Raw genomic sequence first — 21,982 nt, 5'->3', positions numbered from 1 at the left:
CCCATCAACAACAAACATTTCTACTGCTGTTTAGCCCGCATTCTTACTAATCCTTGAGAAGGCAACAGAGTCCACTTGCACAATAATAGATTGGCTGAGTTCTGCCTGGAAATTTTTTGCTATGCATGTTCAGACTGCATCTCAATTAAGGAACCAGCAGTAGGGTTTGTCAATAAATTTGTAACAAATCAATATATTTAATACAACCACTATGTGTAAGTGTGGTCAGTTAAAATGTATGCAATCTCTGCTACATAGGATTTATTTGAACTTTACGAACCTCCACACACCCTCCGCTCTGCAAATAGGTTGGATTTGGCTATTCCCCGGATCCACTTATAAGCATTTGGTGCTCGGGCCTTTTCCTATGCAGCACCTACTTTATGAAACTCACTTCCACAATCAGTGCGAGAGGCCCCATCTCAGGACAGCTTTAAGAAAAGCTAAAAACCCACCTCTTTTCCTGAGCCATTGAGACTGCAGTGCGCAGGGTCACAGCACTTTGAGTCCCCAGGGAGAAAAGTGCTATAAAAATGCTATTATTATACTATACAGTAATTTCCCTGTGTCTCTGCGTCCCCTGTTCCTGTGTCCGTGTGTTTTCGATGCTGCGCATGTGTAGCACGCGAGCGGACGTTGGGACAGCAGGAGGACGGGGCCAAGGGGGCGGAGGCTGTTGGTGCATGCGGCAGGGAGCGCGGCCGTACACGCGGCCAGGCGCGCTCGCAGCGGGGAGCATGGGCGATTGCGCGTGCGGCATGGAGCGTAGCCATGCGCCCTTAGGAAGGGTGTTGCATCACAGGCCTAGTGCCCGTTTTTTAACGGGCGGGCTAAATAACTAGTTATTATAATAAAAGATTAATGTTCCCACTCACATAATCTTGTTTTTTTATAAACCTTTTTATTAAAATACTGTCTTGAAGTAGAGTTTGGAATGACGTCTATGTAACAGCAGTTGCTTCTTGCTCTTAGATGATCCTCCGGCTGCCGGTAACAGTGGGCATCCCACCTTGTACTGGGAGCTCTTGAATATCCATTTACCATATACTGTATTTAGGCCATGATACACAAACTTTACAGGTACATAGAAGGGTGTTTTTTTTTTCCATTCTTTCAAGGTGGATTCCTAGCGTGGTGAAAAAAAATGTAATTGCTGCAACTGACAGATGTTAGGAGATTTACTATTATTTATTTAATCCAACGTGGAATTGTCCTTTTAATACGATACAACCAGTTGGAGATCCACACTACATATCATGCCAAAATAGGCAGCATAACATTTTCATAGAAATGTTGCAATCAATTAGGCAACCCTTACTTGGCTTAATAATGGTGAAACTATATAGTGCAGCAGATGTTCAGGCAGAGGTACTGAGACTGGTGGGAGCTGAATGTGAACGCTGAGGCTCTCGGGGCCAATATCATTGACTGATGATATTTCCAGCCTCATTTTAAATCATGTTTGGTAGTAACTGGATTAACTAAATGTAGTAATCCTTAGAAATCCTGAAACCGTCTTGTGTTTTTTGTTTGTTTTTTTAAACGCCTAACGTGCATTTAACACTGCATGGTCTCTGTTTGCTTTCTGTGTTTTTCTAGATGTTAGGCCATGTTCTTCCTCTCCGTGTCTGAATGGTGGGATGTGTAAGGAAGTGCATGCCGGCTACACGTGTATGTGTCCATGGGGGTACTCTGGATATCGATGTGAGACAGGTGAGAAGAAATCTGTATTCAACACTATGAACATCGGCTTTATGGTATACTACTTTACTGTATGTGTATGCCATTCTGAGTAGAATAAAATACGCAAATCTAAGAAATGATGAGGGGTGGAGGTGCCCAAAATATGATTGTCAAATTATATGTAAGTAATAGAAAATAATAAAGACTATATAAATGAGGTATCCTACCTCTCCACATGACACAAAAAGGGTCTTAGATCCGGTCAGATTTATTCAAGCACGTTTAAAACAGACAACGCGTTTCACGGGTCTCTGCCCACTTCCTCTGATCAATTTGAGTGCATTCAGAAGTTCAGTTTTAGACCAGGGCACCAACAATCTAAGAACATAGGCTTTCTTTTTGATTTTGATATGCAGGTGTATGAGCCTTCAGTAAGCCTAGTCCAGGACCAGGTGTATAAAAGCAAACGAAAGGCATTTATTTTATTAAAAGTGCTACTAGTTTACTTTTTACCATTTGAAACCTATAATACACCAATTCACTGGTGCTGAACTCTTTGATGATATGTGTCATAGTGGCAGAGAGTCCATCTACTCCCCAGCTGGAAATCCTAATGGGGTGTGGTTCAAATCAACTGGGCATGGGGGAGGGCAAAACCAATTGGAATTCACCATTGAAAAAATCAGTACAAATGATTTGGCGCAAGAAGTATTTTACTTTTTTTTTTTTTTTAAGTTCAGCTCACATAAATCAGTGCAGCAGGTATTTTGCAATTTTTTTTAAGAAAAGCATTTCCTTTAACCTCCATTCCTTTAAATATCATGTTTACTTCACACCTGAAGAAGAGGCTCCCTGCAAACCACTCAATAGAGTTCCAGTTTCCTTTTTTACTGAATCTAGATTTTCCATCATGTTAGAAAGGTTGCATCTCATGAAGTGTGAGGTGAAAGGCCAATGGGAAAGCTAACCCTGTCTTGTATTGGCTAAGACATGTTGGTTTACTCCATAGACAAAGACAAAGACAGCCACACTTACACTTGTGTCTATGTGGCAAACTATTCGTATTGTATAACAAAAGGTAGGGAATGCTGGAAGTTTTGTTAGACAGAATGACTAATAATAAATTATGTGTAAAAATGTCCTTACTTGAATAGTCCCCTGTTGAAAACACCATATTCTTAAAATATTTTCACATGTTCACAGAGTTAAGACCTTGCCTGTCATCTCCATGTGTCAATGGTGGCACGTGTGAGGACATGAGTGACGGTTACAGCTGTGTCTGCATGGATGGGTTCACTGGCGTTCACTGTGAGACGGGTGAGTATATCACTGGCCTCCACATTATCTATCTCTTGAAGTAGCTCCTAAAATGCTGCTATAGGGAAATGTTGTGTTTTGCCATCACTGGGCTCCACGAGTCCATCTATCCCAGTTACTCTTTTCTTTTAACTTCTCCACTGTTATGTTTGAAATGTGAAGCGGGTCCATTTGTTTAAAACCTGATGCCTTCATTCCTTTTCTTGTACAAATCAAATCAAAGATAGCTGTATTGGCATGACCAAGATTCATACAGGCAGGGGGAATAGGGGGACATGGAAGGGGGTGGGGTAGGGGTACAGTGGGTTAGCAGTACGTGGACATTTTTAGGTATACACTTCATTTATGCTCCTCTCCGTTTGTGGCATGCTGTGACATAGTGTGCAGTCGTTGTCACTGTGGATTCCTCTTTTCCTAGTAGAATGTAGAGTTTTCTCTCATGTGTGAAAGTTCCATCAATTTCTTATTTGGGGCAGTGCAGCAGGAAGTGATTCTCACCCTTGAGGGTCTTCTGCTCACATCATTGGCATAGTCTATTCTCCCTGGGTTTGTATATCTCTCTGTATCTCACTATGTACTGAGACTTGAAGGGATACATCATTATGTCGGTCATCACTTCGAGAAGGTTGATCTTGGAAAAGGTCAATCTGTAGGTTCAGATGTACAACTCTCGCATTTGGATGATTAGAATTCATAAAAAGATTTATGATGGGACATGGGAGAGGAAGGATGGAGTAATTAGATTGTACCTTGATTTGGGACTGTGCTGAAGATGATTGGATATCTTACCAAACATAATGCGTGTATTTTGATATACTCCGGTTCATCTGTTTATACTTGTGTATATGGTTTAATGTTATGTCCTGAAATTTGGATAGGTCATTTCTGCATGATTTTGTATTGCATTTGATTGATGTTGTTCATGTTGGATACTTGACAATAAAACACTGATTGTTTGAAAAAAGTTGTACATTTTTGAGAAAATTGATAGTGTGTAATAGGATAACGAGCCCTGCCAGAGATTTAAGGTGGCTACACATGTCACAGTTGTTCTGTTTGATGTTACTGCAATTCAATGAAGATGATCGGTTTTACTGAAAAATTAAACTTTTTTGTATATTTGACCTAAATTTACAGCTATTTTTTTTGAGATTGGGCGTGTTTGAAAACTCTGATCAACTTTACCAAGAAATTGTACGGTGTGTGTTAGATTGTCCAATTGTATTCAATCTGAATACATTGTGTGTAATTATTTATTACATAGAAATTTTTATTTATTGTTTGTGTAAACAGAAGGATAGAATTGTGTGCACATGTGTATATTAATAAAGAAAAAGATGGAAATAGTATGGTATGTAATGCGAAAATAAGATACGGTATATGGACAAGTATGTTAGGTAGGATAATAATACAGTAAAAGGTAACTGTATAGTTCTTGGTTCATTTATTTATTTTAATTACGTAATAAGCAGAAAGCAATGAGCGGCTGCAGGAAAAAAGATGTTACATAAAATTTTAAGTAGTACTGTAGCGATCAGTGGTAATTTATATACTAAACATAAGATATTGTTTGTGGTACTGAAATGTTACATTTCAAAAAATCCTTATTAAAAAAATATATTCATATTAAAAATAAAAAGATCAATCGTTGCTTATTGAGTGAAATGTTATTCAATCCAACCAAATTTCTCACCATATATGATTTTTTTAATGAAATTGCTGCAATCTCGAATACACATGTGTGTTAAATTGAACAACTTTCTCGGAACTTCCAATCAACCAAAAAATTGGATCCGTCTGGTCAAATAAAAAAAAAAGGTAACGTGGCCCCCTTTAGAGTGCATTTTGATTTGATTCACAAAGCGGTGCTAACTGTTAGCACGCCTGTGAAAACCCCCTTAGCATGTCTAAACGAGCTTTTCTCGCGCAAAACTTTATGCGCGCAGAACTTTATGCGCGTAAAACTTTACGCACGCACTGCACAGAGCACAGGGCGCTGCGCACGAAGTGCCCATTAAAGCCTATGGGACTTAGAGCGTGCATAGGACTTTGCGCACGTAAAACTTTACGCACGGTACTTAGTGCGCGATGTGATTGAGAAAACCGGTGCTAACCTACTTAGCACCCTCGATAGCGCGCCTAAAGACTTTAGACGTGCTAAGTAGGTTAGCACCGCATAGTGAATCAAGCCTTTAGTGTTGTATATCCACATAAAACAACAGGTTTGAAACAGACTACCGGTAATTAACCAGTTATAGACCTGCATGATGACTTTCTGTATTGTTATATTTCATCATTAGGTTTGCCATACAAATACTCTAAAATCCTAACATACAATCATTGCCAGTAATGTCTTGTACTGATATGAGGATAAAGGAATAACACGTGTACACAAATGTAAGGCTAAGTACACACTATGGGGCATATTCACTAAATATTGGTAATATGTTTTGGGTGTTATGCAACTCGCTCTATACACACAACGCGTATGCTGCTTGCAAATAATGTAATGTGCGTTATACAAGCAACATACGTGTGTATAACTCGTTCATTTATGTAAATTGTGTAACTTATAGGTTGCCTAACACCTGGTAAACTATCTAGGCATGTAAGTGTTACAGTGCAGAGATGTGAACATGCCCATACAATTGGATGGGCAGTGAGTTCACCTGCAGCAGCATAGCACAACACAACATGCATAGTGTGAATGCAACCTCAACATGTGGACAAACCTTGTTGTTTTTACTTATTGATTTTCTCTTCTTTTGTGTATTGACATTTTCCTAGAGGTCACAGCCTGTTCATCTTCTCCATGCTTAAATGGCGGTAGCTGTGTAGATCGGGGTACAAACTACAGCTGTTCTTGTCCAGAGAAGTTCACAGGACAACACTGTGAAACAGGTATGACAAGCATTTTATTCTTCAGCTCATGCACAGCACAGAACCTCTTCTGACCTCACTATAGACATGATGCCTTATACTTCATTCTTCAATGTATAGAAGCAGAGGTGGTAGAGCGTGTGCAGGCAACGTTTGTGTTTAGCTTCCTGCATGCGAAAATTGTAAATGTAAAAATACATGAAAACACATAAGTAAAAAGTACATTTCTCCCAGAGTGAAATGTGCGTTAATTACTTATCTCCTTTGGTGCTGTCACTTATAGTAGGTGGTAGAAAACTGATAGGTTTTGGACTAACCCATCTCCTCATGTGTAGGATTCAGGTTTTTCTGTATTTTCAAAAGCACTTAGTGAACAGCAGTTGCTTAGTCCAACTGCTAGAATATTGTGCAAACAGGTGTGAGTGTGTGTGTATGGGGGGGGGGGGGGGGGGTGTGCACCTTCATATAGATCCTTTCCAGGGAGTGCTTCTGTAAAGAATAAGTTAAATACTGAGAATCCCCCATGAAGAGATGGACTAGTCAAAAACATGTCAGTTCCATCAGATTTCTAACTACTGTAAGCGAGAGCACCATAGGAGAAAAGTAATTTATTGCTCATTTTACTCTGGAAGAACCATACTTCTTATTTGTATGTGTTTACATCTATTTCAGATTGTAACATTGTTCATGCCAGTGGTCATTTATGCACTTTGGATGGCTATTGTATGGAGTTTTGGATAGGATTCTGAGGATGGAATGTAAACTTGCGATCTCTCTTATTACAACATTGCTGTAGAGACTGTTTTATGAAGTTCAGGCAATTACTTTGAACTAGGCATTGTTTCACTAAGAGCTCATACTGTTATTTAGGTTCTAATGCTAGGTACACACAATGAGATTGTCTGGCAGATTTAGGGCCTGATTCACAAAGCGGTGCTAACAGTTAGCACCGTGGTGAAAAGCCCTTTATCATGCCTAAACTCTGGTTAGGCATGATAAGTTTAGGTGTGATAAGTTTAGGTGTAATAAGTTTAGGCATGATAAGTTTAGGTGTGATAAGTTTTTAGGCGTGATAAGTTTAAGAACCAACTTGGTTAGCACCGTAGTGCACAGCTGATCAAAAGTTTTGCGCTAGCAAAGTCTGGTGCACTTTGCATAGAGTTTAATGGCGCTGCTTTGCGTGCGGGACTTTGCATGCGATCTAAACTTATCTACACTTAGCATGCCTAAACTTATCATGCCTAAACTGAGTTTAGGCATGATAAAAATGGTTATCACGCCTAAAGTCTCTAACTGGGTTAGCACCGCTTTGTGAATCGAGCCCTTACTGTCAGATCGATTATTTTCAACATTTCCGATCAATTTCCGAGCAAATTTCTGATCGATTTCCTACTGAAATGAACGGAAAACGATCAGAAATTGATCGGAAATCAGTTCGGACATGTTGGCAATAATCGATCTGACAGTAAATCTGCCAGAAAATCCCATAGTGTGTACTCGGCATAAGCTTGATTTATTAGGTTATTGCTCGGCTTTCATACAGCTATTGAGTCCATTGCAGTGCCATTACATTGTGCATTACTTTGTATATAGAATATCTCCTTCTGCTCATTGTCTCGCTGCTTTTGTCACTGTACAGCGGGGGTTTCGTATTATTATTATTATCATTATTAATAATAATTTATAAAGCACCAACATATTCCATGGTACTGTACAAAGTAGGAAAACAATGATATAGACAATGACGAGCATCAAATACACATCAAATATACAGCCATTGTATCCAGCCACCGTGGCTGTATGAGTCCATTGCAGTGTCATTACCAGTGTTCTCCCCAGACTTTTTTAGCCGGGTGCTCCATCCGGCTAGTTTTGGTGAGTTTTGGTGTCATTGGCCCACCACCTCCGTTGAAGAGGGAGGACGGTGCTGTGAGTATGTCACCACATCACCAGACATCAAATAGTGTGGAAAGTATATTGTTTAATGCCCAGTTCAGGGGTGCTTTAAAGAGAGACTGAAGCCTCGAAAATGACCTGTTTTTATTAGCCAGTTAATGGCATAGATGAAACGCTGCATTCCCACGGCTAAACGAGGCCTTAATCACCCCGAAATCCACGGGGCAAATTGTGGGGCTCCTTCCTGTTAGAGGCAGAGCTTTGTGCAGTAGCTCTGCCTCTATTCACCGTCAATCCCAGCGGAGCGCCGCCTCCACCCGCCCCTCACAGTCTTCTTTCACTGAGAGGGGCGGGAGGAGGTGGAGATTCATAGGGTTTGCCGCGACTAGAGGCAGAGCTACAGCCCAAAGCTCTGCCTCCCCGGGCAGCAAAATCCATGACTTTGAAAGCCATGTCATTTTGCCCCGGGGATTTTGGGGTGATAAAGGCCTCATTTAGCTGGGGGAATGCAGCGTTTCATCTTTGCCATTAATGCTGAAAAGGACTGGCTAATAAAAACAGGTAATTTTCAAGGCTTCAGAGTCTCTTTAACTGAAATATTTTTTATAATACACTGCTATGGGCTCTTTCACGCCAGAGCTGTTTTCTGGCATTTTGACTCAAAGTGAATAGTTTGCATTTTCCAAGGTAAAATTAAAGTCCGTAGACTTTTACATCTAATGATGCGTTTTGGTGCGTTCGACGCACACGGGAGCTTTTAATCGTCCGACACAGGCGTTTTCCTGTCAGGTGAATTATAACTACAGCCGCTAATCAGCGTCGCACTACAACTTCCCGATGTCTCTCAACACGTGCACAAAATCGGGTTCCTGCATGCGTTGGTTAATGTGAAAGCTCTGTGGAGAAGAAAAAAAAACAGGTGCCAACTGATTAGCGTAAATGGGGCCTTACTAAAGTTCTCTGCTGAGGAGATAGTGAGAGTTCAGTGAGTCATTTATTTGTCACAACACAAGCCAGCCAAGTGTGAGATTCAGATTGAGAATATTCAGTTCACCTCCATGTTATATGGTACTCCTCATTCTTCCAGTAATTTCTGTTTCCAGTAGGACTGGTGACCTGTTTCTTCCTGACCAGAAGATTGGCTGCTTCCACTATGAAATGCATACCTTGGATTTTCTTCTATGAGACACAGTTTTAAAGCTGAATTTAAGCTAAATTCCAGGAAAAATATAAATGTCCCCCTTTCTCTCCCCACAACCCACACTTGGCAGCACTAAAGTGTTAATTTAAATATCCCCATAAATCCCTTATTTTTAACTTTCACTCGGTGGTCACATGATAGCTGCCAGGCTCTCTTCTTATGCCTGGGCCTTCAGGGTTCCTCCCACACCCAGCAGGACCCCCTGGTAGTCCAAGTTTCGCCCACTCCTATTGGCCTCCACTAGGACCGTATCACACAGGAAACTCTGGCACTGCTACTTTATTTCTGCCGGGATGCTATTTTCAGCTGCCAAAATGCTGGATGTTGACAGTGTTTTTTTAAGACACAAGATTATTCCTGGCAACACTCGCTCTTATTGAGAATCTTTTGCAAGCTTGTAACACGCCTCAGCTGCCAGAGAGATGATGCAGTAACTACTACAGCTCCCGGGATATCTTGTTGACATGTTGGAGCATCTGAGTAGCCCATAGAGAATAGAGAGTGCAACTGTAGGGCGAAGATTACAAATAAAGTATTTACAAGATCCTAATATTTAAATTGAGCCATTGACTTTTTTCCCTGGAGATCTTCTGTAAGAAATCAGGAGCAGGGGAAAGTCATTTTTTCCAGTACAAGATAGAAGCTATATTTCAGGCCTTATTATTGGTACTTTTTATGTCAGCAAAGCCAGTTCTTTAGTAACTCCCAGAACCGTAACTACATTGTGCTGCTGCTACCACCAGAGATCTGTCGGGCAGGTTTCACTGTCACGGCTAACCTCCATCATGGTGGGCCCAGGAGCTAGGGGGGCCCACTCCTATATGTAATGCACAGCAGCAGTGGAGCATTATACTCAGTGGCATAGCTAAGAAGCTGTGGGCCCCGGGGCAAGTTTTACATTGTGGCCCCCTAAGCACTTTATACACAACAATTGATACAGTGCACCAAAACCTGCCAAGGACAACCACAGTATCAGAGGTGCAAGAAGGGAATGGGGAACAGTGTGTTAATGATCACCAGTGTTAAAAGCATGTATAGAAGTGAATATTATCGGCACAGGACCAATAAAGAGGTAATACTGTGGTTGAGGGTGGGCCCCTCGGGCTCAAGGGCCCTGATGCGGTTACAACCTCTGCACCCCTTATTGCTACGCCACTGATTATACTTACCTGCTTCTGGCAGTGCGACAAGTCCTCTTCACTCCTCTTCAGTGTACAAGCGGTGTACAATCAACATGCGTCTTCCCTCCTGTTGCTCTGCATTATTTGCATTAGTGGGGGGGGGGAGTTGGGCTGTTGTTACGCCCGCAGACTCCTGCCTTGACAAACGTATTTTAATCATCCTGCAGCCTTCATTGTTATGATGAAACTTCTACGCCTTCCAAGAGATCTGCTAAGTTATTGTATTAATTTCCTAAATGATTTGGACAAGTCAGTAAGGGCCCTTTTCCACTAGGAAGTGTTATCACACGCAAAATGCGAATGATGAGCGATCCAAAAATTGCGCAGACCAGCGATTGTGATTCGGAAAAAAAGCAAGCGCTGGTACAGAAAATGCATCAGCACTGATAATATAGTATAATATGCTGTAATAAGTACAAAGCCAGTGCATTTTGCTTATATATCGTGCTCTTTCTTCAGGGCAAAATCAAAAGCAGCAATGATGCTAAGTGCAATAACTCAAAGAAACCAATACAGAACAATCTCTTAAAGGGAACCTGAAGTGAGAGGGATATGGAGGCAGCCATATGTATTTCCTTTTAGACAATACCAGTTTCCTGGCTGCCCTGCTGATTATGGCCTGTCAGTAATGTCTGAATTGCACACCTGTATCAAGCATGCGCCTAATCCAGTCAGACTTCAGTCAAAGCACCTGATCTGCATGCTTCTTCAGGGTCTTTAGCTAAAAGTATTAGAGACAGAGGATCAGCAGGACAGCCAGGCACTCTGAATTGTTTAAAGGGAACAAAATATGTCAGCCTCCATATACCTCTCACTTCAGGTTCCCTTGAAAGTGGAACTATAGTCAAATTTTCCCCACTGCTTTGATAGATTATCTTCGCTACTATAAGTGTGCTGCACTGAGTAATAGTGACCTCTCCTGGCTGCTGATTGCTGTGTCATATCTGACTATAGAAGATAAAAAGTCCATTTGTAGCAGTGAGGTTCTGAGTGCAAGTTACACTGACGCTAATTTTTTTTTCCTGGCTGCAAAGCTTTTTGATTAAACTGGATATTATGCAAGACGGTTGCTTCCGGTCCACTGAGTGTGTCGGGGGGGTTTACACAGGTGACATTAAATTGCATCAAATGTTTGTAGAATAACTGCGTGGGCCAAAAAGGGTCAAGTGACAGATTTTTAGGCCCTGTTCTCACTCAGGGGGCTTCCAGCTCATGTTTTTCCCCTTTGCTGATCGTCGGCGATCAGCAAAGCGCTGCAGCACAGGTAATCCTATACGATTATTCACACTGCGGTGATTGAAGCACGATGGTGAATCGCACTGGTCACAGTTGTACTGTGTGCAGCATTTTCCCAGCGATTGCTTTGCAATTTTCATTCATTGGAATGAGAAGCGCAAACCGCTTTTACTGCAAAATCACTGAACATCATTAAATCAAGATTGCTAGGCATTTTGCGTTTCCAAGTGTGAACGGAGCCTTAGTTCTGTGTTAATCCCGACTGTTGTTCCACTTAAACAGAATTGACTAAAATACAACAAGATTTTTGGAAGCAGTAAGAAACTACCAATAAGGGAAAACCAAGAGTCAAATATAGTTTAGTATGTGGTACCCAGTGGGTAAAATTCAGACATGCTGAGGGTGCACACAAACCAAGCAACCACTGTCAGAGCAGACGAGAAGCCTAGACCTGTCCTCACTCGGCTGTGTGTGGGTGCCTCTCAGGCCCAGTCCGCCCATGATGCCAAATGAGGTGACTTCCTCAGGCGGCACAAGTCTGGGGGCAGAACCAGGCAGAAACAGGAAGTGAAGAGAGTGCCTGGCCAACCTATACTGGGAGCAACTGTACAGTACTAGGGGCACCTATACCTGGCTACCTACCTATACTGAGGGTGTTTTTCAGGGGAGCTCACTGCAGCTATAACATGCAGTGCAAATTGTTGTGTGTTGTGCGATCTTTCCAATTCGGGGAGGGCACATCCTCACATGTTTGCCTCAGGCAGAAAAAAGTCCAGAATCGGCCCTGGTGCCTCTAGTGGACTGGATGCGTTCTAAGGGTATAAAAAGAACATAAATATCTACTTCCAAAAAAAGAGATCTAGATATTAAACTGAATGAGAGAGTAAGAGGTGCCCAATCTATATAAAATAATTAAATACATTTTAGTGTTGACTTACCTCTAGTAACATATCAGAACCAGCAGCTCACAAAAAGTTGATTGAATGTTAAAAATGCTACAGAATGAAAGTATTCGGTGTGCGATCGCTTCTATCTACTGCAGAACTTGTAAACTGCAGATACTGACATCGGAATGGATATAAGTCACTAGTCACATTTCATTTTAAACTGGTTTTAATTATTTTATATGCATTTTTCAGTAACAAATAACAAATCTCCTTCCTGTTACTGTTCTTGTTACAGTCTACTAGAGTTGGAAAAGGATCACTGCTCATTATTCTGCCTTATTAATTCTGCCTGTTACTGTTTATATGAACTCTGCATTTGTTGGGCACAGCTGAGCAAGACTAGATCAAAATGAGTGATGTGGAGGGGGAGGAACGAAAAAATAAACTTTCATTTTCTGTACTTTAAATTCTCGACTGTGGCAACCAACTGTGTACTGTATATTCTGGTGTATAAGACTACTTTTTAACCCTTGAAAATCTTCTGAAAAGTCAGGGGTCGGCTTATACGCCAGGTGTCATTGATGCCGGGTGATATGCCCTATCCTGTTACCGCCTCTCAGATCTCGCTACTGAGGACTGTAGGGAAGCGGCGCAGGTGCACATGTGCAAGATCTGAGAGGCAGAGAAGGAGGCAAATAAGATACAGGGGCAGGCCACAAGGGTGAAAGAGGCATGTTTTATGGGCACAGCATGATCTTCCATACCGCTTTGATAAACAGGGAGATAGGCAAAGCTGACCTTAGGGAGAGGGAGAGCTGACCAATCCAACCAGTCAGTCGCCTATATACATTTATATACTGGGTACCACATACATTACAGCACCAGTATCTGTTCTTACATAGCACCAGTATATGATTTTTTTAAAATGTTATTTTGTGTGCATTGGAACAGGGGTAGTCTTATACAGCGATGTCACGGACGATTGCGGGGACGCAGGCGCGTCCTGGAACCGCCCGTGAAGAAAAGCGATCGCACTCGATTCTCTGCGTCGATTGCGCTTCAAATCGATAGAATCTGGATTTATTGTGTAGGAGGTCTGCAGTCCCTTCTTAGCAGAGGAATAGCATCACCTTAACTGCAGGATGGCTCTTTTGATATGCTAATGAGCCTGGGCCCAGAGAGTCCCTGGCTTCAAGCTGTGCTGATGGCCCATCCATCAGGTATAAGGTGACAAACACCATGACAGAACCAAATTTAGAGTGAGGGAACTCAGACACTCCGACTCCTTTTCCCAGCAGGGAGCCGACATGTGGCTTGCTGCTGCCAACTTCAAAGAACCTTTGCCTGAGAATGACCTGGTATAAATCCCAGGGGTCTCTCATATTCCATAAACTGCTATATGTATCATATTTTCTGTGTTGCCAGGCTGGCAGACCCTCCAAACTAACAGAGCAGGTAGGGCCCTGCCTGGCGTTGGTTCTGAGCACATTTCAGAACCTTCTGAGGTAAAGACTGCCCGTTAGGCAGTCCAACAGTGCCCTAATGGTACCACAGGGGTCCCACCCCTCATGTTTGGTATCAGACTGCTGGGTACATCGAGGCAGATCTGAAAATATTAGTAAATCTGCCCTGACCTGTACGGTTCTGTGAGATAGAGCCCATATATGGTTAAGGCATGATTTCTGGTCTCCAGGACAAGGGCAGGACTCATCTCATGTTCTAAGGGGGTGTGTGGGCCCGCCCTCACTTCCTCCTACTGAATCAGGGGCATAAGAATGGGAGAGGAGCCAAAACTCAGGGTCCTCCACACTGAACCATCTTGCACTCATCAGATGCCAGCTTGAGGATATGCTGGTATCCACCTGGTCTGAACTCTGGACTTTGAAACCAAGGACTTTATGATTCTTCCCACAATAAGGACATCTTTCCAGGAACTAAGTAATTTTCTCCCTTCTTTTATTTTTCATACTGGCTATTGCTGTTTTCATAATTGTTGATTTTCATAATTGTCTGTATATATTAATTATTTATATTGCGTGAATAAACGACTTTCTCCAAGTCATTCACTTTCCGCTACCCTGCTTATCAGCACACACAGAAATGATCCCGGGTCTCTGAAGATACGCTACTGTTTGTTTGTTGTTGGCTAGACAGAATATCGTGTGTTTAACCGTTTTATTCGCAGGATTAGTCAGTCAGTTAGTGGGCCCCACGGTCCCATAGTAACCGCGGTGGTGGCAGTTTACTCTGAACCAGTAGGTGACGTTGTAATCACCCGTGTCTCACAGGCTCCCTTCTGAGTTGTCTGCGGCTAATTCTTAACGGTTCCTGCGCATTGACTGCGACCAGAGTTCGCACGATCTGTGCGCTGGCACCGTTTAGAAGGCTAAGTGCGGTCAGCCACTGAGGGCTCTTGTGACAGTGTTAGGCAGCGGTTGGATCTGTGTTGTGCTGAAAGTATCTGCGATAGCGCTAGCGCTATCGAGAAACGAACTAATTCGTTGGTGTAGCTGGAAGGCAATATATTTTTTATATATACAGAGAGACTGTGTAGCCAGTACCCCTTCCCCAAAGTTTTATTTTATTTGGCATGGAAATGTCCGGGAACTACCAGAACATGTGCCTAGCAGACCTGGAAAATCTTTGCGAAGAGAGGGGCATTGGCATCCTCCGCAAGACAAAACGGGACCTGATAGCAGACTTGTCCAGATGGGATGCCCAGCAACTGCGGGAGCCGGGAGTGTCCGCTGAGGTGGATACCAGCCCATCTGACAATCAAGGGGAACCAGAGGCTGAAGATCTTAGGCGTACAGAGGTTGAGCATCCTGCGGGCCCTGTTGCAACAGTTACGCCAGAGACTGTCAGTATGGACCCCAATCCCAGAGTTTCTGACCTTACTCGCCCGGAACTGGCCAGTACTGGACTGTCCATGGGTGCTGACCCGGTAATGCAGCAGGCATTACAAAAGCTGATGGAGACTGACCTGGACAAGTACATGCAGTACATGGAAGCACGAGAGGAACGGGAGCGCCAATCTGCAGAACGCAAAGCTGCTGCTGCTGCTGCTGCTGCTGCTGAACGCCACGCAGAGAGGGATGCCGCTGAGCGAGAACGGGAGCGCCAACGACAGCATGAGCTAAACTTGGCAAAGGTTCAACAGGCCAGCCGGAGTTCACCGCCCAGCCTCCCTGCTGAAGGAGCTGCACCACCCGTAAGTGCAAAATTTAAATTTGCTAATATTGAGAAAGACACAGACATTGACTTGTTTTTGCGATCTTTTGAAAAAGCATGCCGTCAGTATCGTCTGTCCCAAGACCAGTGGGCCAGACATCTGACACCTTTGCTGCGCTACAAAGCGCTTGATGCCTTCGCAGAATTGCCTGCGGAGAAGGATAATGATTATGCTGCTATAAAAGACGCTATCATTACTAAGTACCAGCTGACGCCAGAAGCCTATCGGAAAAAGTTCAGGGCCTGGCAGAAAAAGCCTTCTGATTCGTACCGAGATGTGGCCAGCAGCTTGCTCACCACACTCCGCCAGTGGACACTAGGCCTCACCAAAGGGTCTTATGATGTCCTGGAGGACTTGATAGTCCTGGAACAATTTCTGAACATTTGCCCTGCTGATGTACGACAGTTTGTGTTAGAACGCAGGCCGGCTTCAGCCACTGTCGCTGCAGACCTTGCTGAGACTTTTGCAACTACCCGGGTGGCTGATACACGCAGAACTGTCCCATCCAGCTGGAGAGGAGGTCAGCCCAATACCTCGGCAGACCCTCCTGCCCCTGTGAGCCGTCCGCCACAGAGGCCACCCAGCGCAGCTGCTGCACCCAGGCCTGCAGCGCCTGGAGAGGTCACCTGTCACTACTGCCGCCAGCCCGGACACATGAAATTCGACTGTCCGGAGCGGAGACAGACACCACCAGCACCTGGATCATCTGCATCACCTGCACCTCACCCACAGCAGAGGCAACCCGCCAGCGAACCACAGCCTGGATCATCAGATTTTGTCCTGTTTGCCCGCGGAAAGGAAATCCGCGACCGAACCGACCAGCAGCAACTTGTTAGAGTGAACGGCAAAGTTGTCACCGGATTCCGAGACACCGGAGCTGACATCACGTTAGTTCACTCACACCTTGTGCCAAAGGAGAGCATCAGCTCCAGCCGATCCCTTGCCCTTACTGGAGTAGAGGGCACCCTTTTCCACATAGCCCACGCCAGAGTGAAGCTGGATTGGGGAGTGGGAGGGGTCCACGAAAGGGTTGTTGGGGTTATGAAGGATCTCCCAGTCCCTGTGTTGCTAGGGACTGATTTGGGCAAGCTTGTGTCCTACTATGAACCTGCCACGACCGCCTTGTCGCTCACGGAAGGAGACGGACTCTCCACCCACCACCAGGTACTTTATACACTTGGGGGAGCACCAGGGGGAGGTGGGTTGAATGTGCCCAGTTCAAGGGTACCAGGTTCAACAGTGCCTGCTTCAAAGGCACCTGAGTTTGAGGTACAGACTGTCTGTTGTGATGATGCTGTAACTGTACCTGAGTCTCCTGTACAACCTGTCTGTAATGAAAAAATGTCTATACCTGTCAATGTCATTACTGCATGCAATGATGATCTGAGTAATGTCCGTCTGTGCCATTCTGACAGTGTACCGGTGCTAGCAGTACCGCGCAGCTGCACTGCTCAGAACCCGAGCTCAGGACAGGTGGAGGGGGTTCCGGCCTCCTCCCCCTCCTCTGACCGCAGGGATGAGACCTTCCAGCCGCTGGCCTCGTGTGACATGAGCCAGTTGGCTGAAACTGACAGCGCCGTATTCTCAGCCGCACTACAAAGTGACCCAAGCCTGGAGGTGCTCATGCAGCAAGCCGCTGAGCCCCTCGCAGACGGGGCCGCTTTCAAGGTGTACTGGGAAGGTGGGAGACTGTACAGTGAGTCTGTACAGCCCCCTACAGGTAGATCCCACGCGGATACCAAGTGGCTTGTGGTCCCGAGTGCGTTTAGGGGACATGTGCTGAAATCCGCACATGGTAATCCTCTGACCGGGCACTCGGGTGTCCGCAAGACACTCGCCGGTATTCGGAAACAGTTTTATTGGCCCCGGATGAACAGGGATGTAGCCAACTACTGCAGGGCATGTGCCGTCTGTCAGGAGCTGGGAAGGTCCAGGGATTCCCGCGGGGTTCCCTTAGGTCCACAGCCACTCAGCAGGGGAACCCTGCGTTGGCTGGCTGTTGACCTAACCAACCCACTGCCCGTTGTCCGCAGTCCCGGCAGACACCACGTCCGACTGCAGTGGCGCAAACGCCCTGTCCAGAACGGTCCATGTTGGGTCAACCCTGAGGGTAGCAGACCGTGACCGGTCCAGGGGAACCGAGCCACAGGCTCCAATAGGTTTTCCCGCCGTACCGGCAACTCGAGGCCCGTCAGCCAGGTTAGCGGCGCCGCCACACATCTTGCGGATGAGTGGCTAAGCCACGGACAAGGGGGGGGGCTGTCACGGACGATTGCGGGGACGCAGGCGCGTCCTGGAACCGCCCGTGAAGAAAAGCGATCGCACTCGATTCTCTGCGTCGATTGCGCTTCAAATCGATAGAATCTGGATTTATTGTGTAGGAGGTCTGCAGTCCCTTCTTAGCAGAGGAATAGCATCACCTTAACTGCAGGATGGCTCTTTTGATATGCTAATGAGCCTGGGCCCAGAGAGTCCCTGGCTTCAAGCTGTGCTGATGGCCCATCCATCAGGTATAAGGTGACAAACACCATGACAGAACCAAATTTAGAGTGAGGGAACTCAGACACTCCGACTCCTTTTCCCAGCAGGGAGCCGACATGTGGCTTGCTGCTGCCAACTTCAAAGAACCTTTGCCTGAGAATGACCTGGTATAAATCCCAGGGGTCTCTCATATTCCATAAACTGCTATATGTATCATATTTTCTGTGTTGCCAGGCTGGCAGACCCTCCAAACTAACAGAGCAGGTAGGGCCCTGCCTGGCGTTGGTTCTGAGCACATTTCAGAACCTTCTGAGGTAAAGACTGCCCGTTAGGCAGTCCAACAGTGCCCTAATGGTACCACAGGGGTCCCACCCCTCATGTTTGGTATCAGACTGCTGGGTACATCGAGGCAGATCTGAAAATATTAGTAAATCTGCCCTGACCTGTACGGTTCTGTGAGATAGAGCCCATATATGGTTAAGGCATGATTTCTGGTCTCCAGGACAAGGGCAGGACTCATCTCATGTTCTAAGGGGGTGTGTGGGCCCGCCCTCACTTCCTCCTACTGAATCAGGGGCATAAGAATGGGAGAGGAGCCAAAACTCAGGGTCCTCCACACTGAACCATCTTGCACTCATCAGATGCCAGCTTGAGGATATGCTGGTATCCACCTGGTCTGAACTCTGGACTTTGAAACCAAGGACTTTATGATTCTTCCCACAATAAGGACATCTTTCCAGGAACTAAGTAATTTTCTCCCTTCTTTTATTTTTCATACTGGCTATTGCTGTTTTCATAATTGTTGATTTTCATAATTGTCTGTATATATTAATTATTTATATTGCGTGAATAAACGACTTTCTCCAAGTCATTCACTTTCCGCTACCCTGCTTATCAGCACACACAGAAATGATCCCGGGTCTCTGAAGATACGCTACTGTTTGTTTGTTGTTGGCTAGACAGAATATCGTGTGTTTAACCGTTTTATTCGCAGGATTAGTCAGTCAGTTAGTGGGCCCCACGGTCCCATAGTAACCGCGGTGGTGGCAGTTTACTCTGAACCAGTAGGTGACGTTGTAATCACCCGTGTCTCACAGGCTCCCTTCTGAGTTGTCTGCGGCTAATTCTTAACGGTTCCTGCGCATTGACTGCGACCAGAGTTCGCACGATCTGTGCGCTGGCACCGTTTAGAAGGCTAAGTGCGGTCAGCCACTGAGGGCTCTTGTGACAAGCGAGTATATCTCAAACTCTATATTTTAACTGGAAAAGTTGTGGGGTGGTCTTGTATACCCAGTCGTCTTATATGGCGGAATATATTGTAAATGCTATTTGGTTTAGGTAGGATATAGAGGCACTCATACTCAACACAGCCAGATAGAAAGGCAGTTGATCAGAACCTGAGGAAGCGGGCAAGCATCCGCAAAACATGTTGTATTTTTTGTATTGCTTGACTAAAATGTTTCCAGTAACACTGGCCTTGTTCTTCAGGATAGGTAAGACCAGCACTGCCCCACCTTTTTAGACTGCTTTTAAGATTTTTTTTCTTTAACGGCAGGCATCTCTGACTTTAGTTATTGTGAGTTATTTAGTTATATTTAGTGACCTCGACAAAGTTCAAACATTATCCTGCATTTCCATTAGAGTGGAATGAGTCCACCTTTAAGTAATTTCTGTTATCAGCAATGTTATACTTGTTGCCTTTCATTTCTGGGAAAATATAAAGCTGTATGCCCTTCTAACCTCTGTATTCTCGGTGGTTTAGATCATAAAGATAAGCTAGTTTAATTTAGTATAGCATAACCCATCTTCATTTCAAGCCCAGGAATTTGTTTTTTCACCACCGATTAGCTCATAATGCGGTTTTCTGACAGTTGTTGACAATATGGTTAGAAGAAGGACTTTTAGCTGTTCATTAACAGCCTGAACTGGTGAACATGACTCTTGACTCGATGCGACCTTAAATTCTTGGTTATTGCATGACTCACCGGATCACAACCTATTTACTCATCACCAACTTCCAGTAAATATTAAGACTGTGTGTTACTTTTTATTTTTTTTTATCCTTCTCGATTATATGTTGATGCTTGAAAAAGTTTCCTTAATGCAGGGCTGGGATCTGGATGCACATTTCTCATTATTAATGCTAAAAACTTGTACTTTACCCCCTCTCTTCTATGGCTTTAAAGCAATATCCTTATGAGTCTTATTTATATTGCTATTATTTTTTTTTCTATTATACATTTGTATAGTACTAACACACTTTACTCAGTGCTGAACAGAGAACAATTAAACAATTCACATCACTATTTAATGAGAGCTCACAATCTGATGTCCCTTCCACAGTCAAAGCAAAACTGAAGTGGACCAGTGAATATCAGCTAGGGCTATTTGGCCAACATGTAGAGCTTTAAAGTGTATCTGAAGTGACATGTGGCATGATGAAGATAAACATAAGTACATAAAATACTAGCACTAGCAATAAACTCTCTGAAGTCCCCTTCTATTTTCCAGTAAAGCAAGAGTTAAAAAAACTTGAGTTATTCTCTGTGCACAAGAACTTGTGGACAATTTATCTAATGTCTAATTCAGTCCAGTTTCCTGAAAAGTAAATACAAGCTAAAACAGCTAAGAAACAGTAAGAAAAGGCTTCTAATGAGGCTTAAAGCGGACCCAAACCAAAAAAATGTTTAAATTAAAAATATTTAGTTGCACCACACTGACACATACAAAGATAAATAAACAATCCTTCAAACCTACGATCATTTCAGTGCATGCTTTTCACCCTTCTCTTTTCATAACTAGGGTTATACTGGGGGCAGCCATTAGCAATTCCTCCATTGCCGGACACCATCTACGCAACCAGTTTGCCGGATTTTGTCCCGGCAATTTGAAAGGAAGGGAGGGGTTCCTCCAATAAATGTAAAATATTTTATATTTGTCATCATGCAGCTGAAAAAAGGCTGCTATTTATTATTATAATTTAGAAAATAGATTTTATTTCTGAAATCTTGTATTTTTAATTTGGGTCCACTTTAATTGCAGTAAGGTTCAAATTACCATTGCTTCTTTTTCTCTTTCAGCTTAACAAGGCAGAGTGTGGATTCTAAATATCAAAGTGCAGATGTTTTTCCAAATAATGTATTGTCATCATACATTTTACTCAGAACATAATTTAAATATCTTCATAGCCAGGACAAATGGGCAATAAAATGTGTGTGTTTTATCTATAATAGTATTGATTATTTAAAAACTATAGGGAATGGAATTGGAGAAATAGTGTATTTTTTCATTTTTTCCTTGTTTTTTTCCTATAAAATGCATAGAAAATAAAGTAATTACTGAAAACAAGTATCAACCACAAATAGTCTTATTTGTGGCGAAAGAAACAAAATATAAATCATTTAGGTGTGATAAGCAGTGATAAAGTTATGGCCAAATGAATGAGAGGAGTGCTGAAATGTTAAATTGGCTCTTGGTAGAAAGGGTAAAATAGCCTGTGGGGTTAAGTGGTTAAAGCTTTGGTACGTTGTTTGTGTTCATATATGTTTGTCTGTGTAGTTTAACTCTTAAAGTGATGAATGTGCTTCTGATTGTGGCATGAAGTGTAATCTCGGTCAGTAGTGATTGATGTAAAACTGTTTTTGGTATAGAGATCTTGGAAGTGCCTGGAGCATGTTCTTCCTCTCCCTGTCAGAACAGCGGCATATGTCGGGAAGTAGAGGGTGCATACTTATGTGAATGTTCCTCTGGATACACTGGAGCTAACTGCGAGAACTGTGAGTATTCTGCACATTCGTGGGGTACTCACCATTGAGCTCACCCTTAGTGGCAGCAGCTCTCATGCTCTTTACAAATGTTAGAATTACTAATCTTACTGTATAAGCTATAACCTGTTACAGCGTAACTCCATTATTGTCAACGATTACATTATAGTTTCATCAATGACATTATGAACTTTACTTACACACACTCATTTCATTGTTCCTTT

At 43.6% G+C, this 21,982-nt stretch overlaps 1 protein-coding gene across 11 annotated transcripts in view; it reads left to right on the top strand.

Annotated features, from left to right (window-relative positions):
* Nucleotides 1–21,982, top strand: part of SNED1 (sushi, nidogen and EGF like domains 1) — a 222,570-nt gene that overhangs the window by 144,607 nt on the left and 55,981 nt on the right. For all 11 annotated transcript variants that reach the window (XM_068280636.1, XM_068280643.1, XM_068280641.1 and 8 more), the window contains 4 exons: nucleotides 1,600–1,713; nucleotides 2,887–3,000; nucleotides 5,788–5,901; nucleotides 21,645–21,770. In XM_068280636.1, coding sequence (XP_068136737.1) covers nucleotides 1,600–1,713; nucleotides 2,887–3,000; nucleotides 5,788–5,901; nucleotides 21,645–21,770 — 468 coding nt within the window. The remainder of the gene's footprint in view (nucleotides 1–1,599; nucleotides 1,714–2,886; nucleotides 3,001–5,787; nucleotides 5,902–21,644; nucleotides 21,771–21,982) is intronic.

Source organism: Hyperolius riggenbachi, chromosome 4 (assembly GCF_040937935.1).
Source record: "Hyperolius riggenbachi isolate aHypRig1 chromosome 4, aHypRig1.pri, whole genome shotgun sequence".
Classification (NCBI taxonomy): domain Eukaryota; kingdom Metazoa; phylum Chordata; class Amphibia; order Anura; family Hyperoliidae; genus Hyperolius; species Hyperolius riggenbachi.
The sequence above is the reverse complement of the archived record's forward strand: the minus strand, read 5'-3'. Positions and strand labels throughout refer to the sequence as shown.